Source organism: Plectropomus leopardus, chromosome 17 (genome assembly GCF_026936395.1).
Source record: "Plectropomus leopardus strain MGB_pleo_1.0 chromosome 17, ASM2693639v1, whole genome shotgun sequence".
Taxonomy (NCBI): Eukaryota; Metazoa; Chordata; class Actinopteri; order Perciformes; family Serranidae; genus Plectropomus; species Plectropomus leopardus.
Genome location: NC_142192.1, coordinates 1,887,360 through 1,890,562, shown reverse-complemented (window position 1 = coordinate 1,890,562; position 3,203 = coordinate 1,887,360). Strand labels below are relative to the sequence as shown.

Genomic DNA, 3,203 nt, shown 5'->3' with positions numbered 1-3,203 from the left:
CTTTCACAAGTAATTACACCTTTACAACCTGAGCAAAAAGCTATAATTCTCTTCAAACATATGGAAAAGCAGTGAGCAACAAGAAAATAAACAGGAAAATTAATGTTAAAAAAGGGAGAGATCAATTTTTCAATCAATAAGAAAAACATTTCCACAAACTATAATTATGATTCAAAACATGTTACAAAATGTGGTTTGTGTGTTTTTTAAAGTATAATCATTTAGCACTTTTCTACAGTTTGTTTTTAGTTTTTTACTATCCTTTTTTTGTTGCTAACTTTCAGCTAAATTTCTTGTAACTTTTTACAAATGTGTTGCAAGTTAAACTAAGTGAAGTTTCTCATTGCCTTCCTCTCATGTTTTTGACAGAAATCAATACGATTTGCATTGAATGCAAAGGGTTAAGGGTTTCTAGGATTTTAGGGATATTTCTGGGATATTAGTGCATTGCTAGAATTTTAGGACATTTCTCGGATTTAGTACATTTCTAGGATTTAAGGACGTTTCTGGGATTTTAGCACATTAGGTGCTTACCTAGTTCCTCTGTAGGAGGGTGCGGGGGATCCTCAACTTGCACTTTTCTCTATTTTGATGCTGTTTTATGAACTCTGACACCTTATGTATACTAAAAGTACAAAAACAATGCCTAGTGTGAATCACTTCATTTTTATTGTGAATTTGAAAATGACTGAGGAGCCACTCAGTAGCCTATCTGGGGCCAGATTTGGTCCGCGGGCCGTATGTTGAGTATGTCTGCACTTCGTCAAATTTATTTTGAAGGAAGAACACACAAACCGGAAGTGTTTACATTCTGCTCGCAGCTGTCAGAAAACAGTCTAACTTCGCAGCTTGTTCCGGCTGCTTTTGCTTCATGTCTGCTTTTATCACGAAGAAGCTACAACGACGTCCGCTGGATAAACAATAACGTCACAGACGCTGTCGGCTCTCTGCTTCATGGACTCGAGGAAGCCTTCTTCTCCCCGCTAACGTGAAGCTGTCATGGCCGCTAACCCTCCGGGGGCAGGCTTTCAGAACAAGGCCCGGGTGGCCATCCTGGCGGAGCTGGACAAGGAGAAGAGGCGGCTGCTGAGCGGCCCCGGAGCTAACCTCCCCCTGGCGGCCAGAGGTAGCCTGAAGGAGGCCCGGGACAGCGCGGAGCAGCAGCACATCGCCGCCCAGCAGAAGGCCGCCCTGCAGCACGCGCACGGCCACTCAGCCGGCTTCTTCATCACTCAGGATTCCTCATTCGGGAACCTCATCCTCCCGGTGCTCCCCCGACTGGAGCCCGACGTTTGACTCTGAAACACCCGACAGACACCGAGCAGGGCCCGGGCCGGCCGGACATCGACAACAGCTCACATCATTCACACGATCACTGTTGTCATGTTTCTCCCTTATTTGTCCTGTATTCAACCTGATGAAGATTCATGCATCCAGACACCTCCACTGACTGAATAAACTATGAAAACTGAAAGCAAGCACTGGTGATGTATTAGCAGGGGTGCATATCTGAGCCCCCAGAACAGAACTGAGTCATTAGAGTGCAATAACTTAGTAATAACACTGTAATTGCTGAAAGTCAATATAGTTACTTTTCTATGGAAGGTGATGATTGAGATGGAAATGTGATATGGGGGGTCGTTAGTAGCTGTGAGCTGAAAAGGCAAAAGCAGGAGAATAGATAAGAGCAATTACCATAAGACAAGGGAAAAGTATTTATTGATTTTTAGGGAACCTGTATTTCCTGGAGGAAATCATTCTTGTGTAAAGCCTAAAGGCAGGCAGCTGCTGTCCAAAGGGTCACTTTTGTTTATTGCATGCTCACATCACAAAATCTTGCAGGACTTTGTATGGTGGCAATGAGGGTCAAAACACTATAACATATCAGAAAACACTACATTTCCCAAAACACAACATTATTTCAGAAAACAAAATAACATTTCCCAAAACACAGGCACATGTTTTGCAAAATGTATTGTATTTGAAAATGTTATTTTTTCTTCTGCAATGCTGTAGTGTTTTGAGGAATACTGTAGTTTTATGGAAAATGTCATTTTGTTTTGGAAAATGGTGTAGTTTTTTCTTAAATGTTGTAGTGTTTTGACCCTTAAGAGCTAAGTCCTGTGTTATTATCTACCCACCTTGCCTTTCTTTTAGAAGGGCCCAATGTCAAAATATAGTTTATAGTTTACTACTTCATATTGTGCTTACATGGCACATAAATTGGGATTACTCATTAACATAGAGCCTATTGGAGGCTGGGTATTGACTGCTTTCTGGGTACCTGGATGAATAATTAAACTGTCTATTTTGTGCACTGCATATAATGTAGACTTGGAGGTGACAGTTTCAGAGACTGTTAATCCGTTGGACCACAGACAGCAACAGTTTCACTTTAGCCAAAAATGGCAGTTGATCCATCCTGACAGTGAGATGTTGCCGTTGGGTGAAAGTAGATAAGGTTTCTTAAAAGATGCTAATAAAGCAAAACAGTACGTGAAATAAGCACAGCAGAAATGAAAGCTAGATCTGACCACCATGTTTAACTATATATGTTTTACTCTATAGTTTTGACTGAAAATGACAACAGAAATAAATAAATATGCTGATTTCGCCTATCTCTGCAGTGCAAAACAGCAGTTTTCTACCTGGAAATGATTGTTGTTAGCGTGACATCACCATTAATTTGGTCTATCCAAATACATGCATGGGTCTATAGGCAGTGCACTGAGGCCTACCAGGTCATAGGGGCTTACCAATACATCAGTCTGGATCAATATATCGATTCAGTGATCATCAATCAAATATCATTAATGCAAAGTGAAAACATTGACACATATATTCATCTTTAAGATGTGACTATAATTTAAATTTCCATGGCATAATTGTGTCACCATTTCTGTTCAAGCACACCAAAGGTCAGTCAGTCAGTCATTTTCTTTAACCGCTTGTCCTCGTAAGGGTCGCGGGGGGCTAGAGCCTATCCCAGCTGTCATTGGGCGAAAGGCGTGGTACACCCTGGACAGGTCGCCAGACTATCGCAGGGAGCACACCAAAGGTGCTCTATGCAATTTGATGAATGGTCTCTGAGTGTAGGCCTACTTCTGCCCTAAACATTTAAACAGTCCCAGCAGCCCAGCTTCACATAGACAACAGCCAAGAACTAACAGCAAAACAATGAGGATGATATTGCTTCATATAGA

The 3,203-nt window shown here is 41.5% G+C and overlaps 1 protein-coding gene across 1 annotated transcript; it reads left to right on the top strand.

Moving 5' to 3' along the window:
* Positions 1 to 785: 785 nt before the first annotated feature.
* On the top strand, positions 786 to 2,618 carry LOC121957861 (SOSS complex subunit C-like). Its single transcript, XM_042506650.2, has one exon. The coding sequence runs from the start codon at positions 1,000 to 1,002 to the stop codon at positions 1,294 to 1,296; it is 297 nt and encodes a 98-aa protein (XP_042362584.1). The 5' UTR covers positions 786 to 999; the 3' UTR covers positions 1,297 to 2,618.
* Positions 2,619 to 3,203: the final 585 nt, after the last annotated feature.

Bases quoted from the DNA above. Each gene is read 5' to 3' on its own strand.
- LOC121957861 (XM_042506650.2), top strand. From the start codon at position 1,000: ATGGCCGCTAACCCTCCGGGGGCAGGCTTTCAGAACAAGGCCCGGGTG.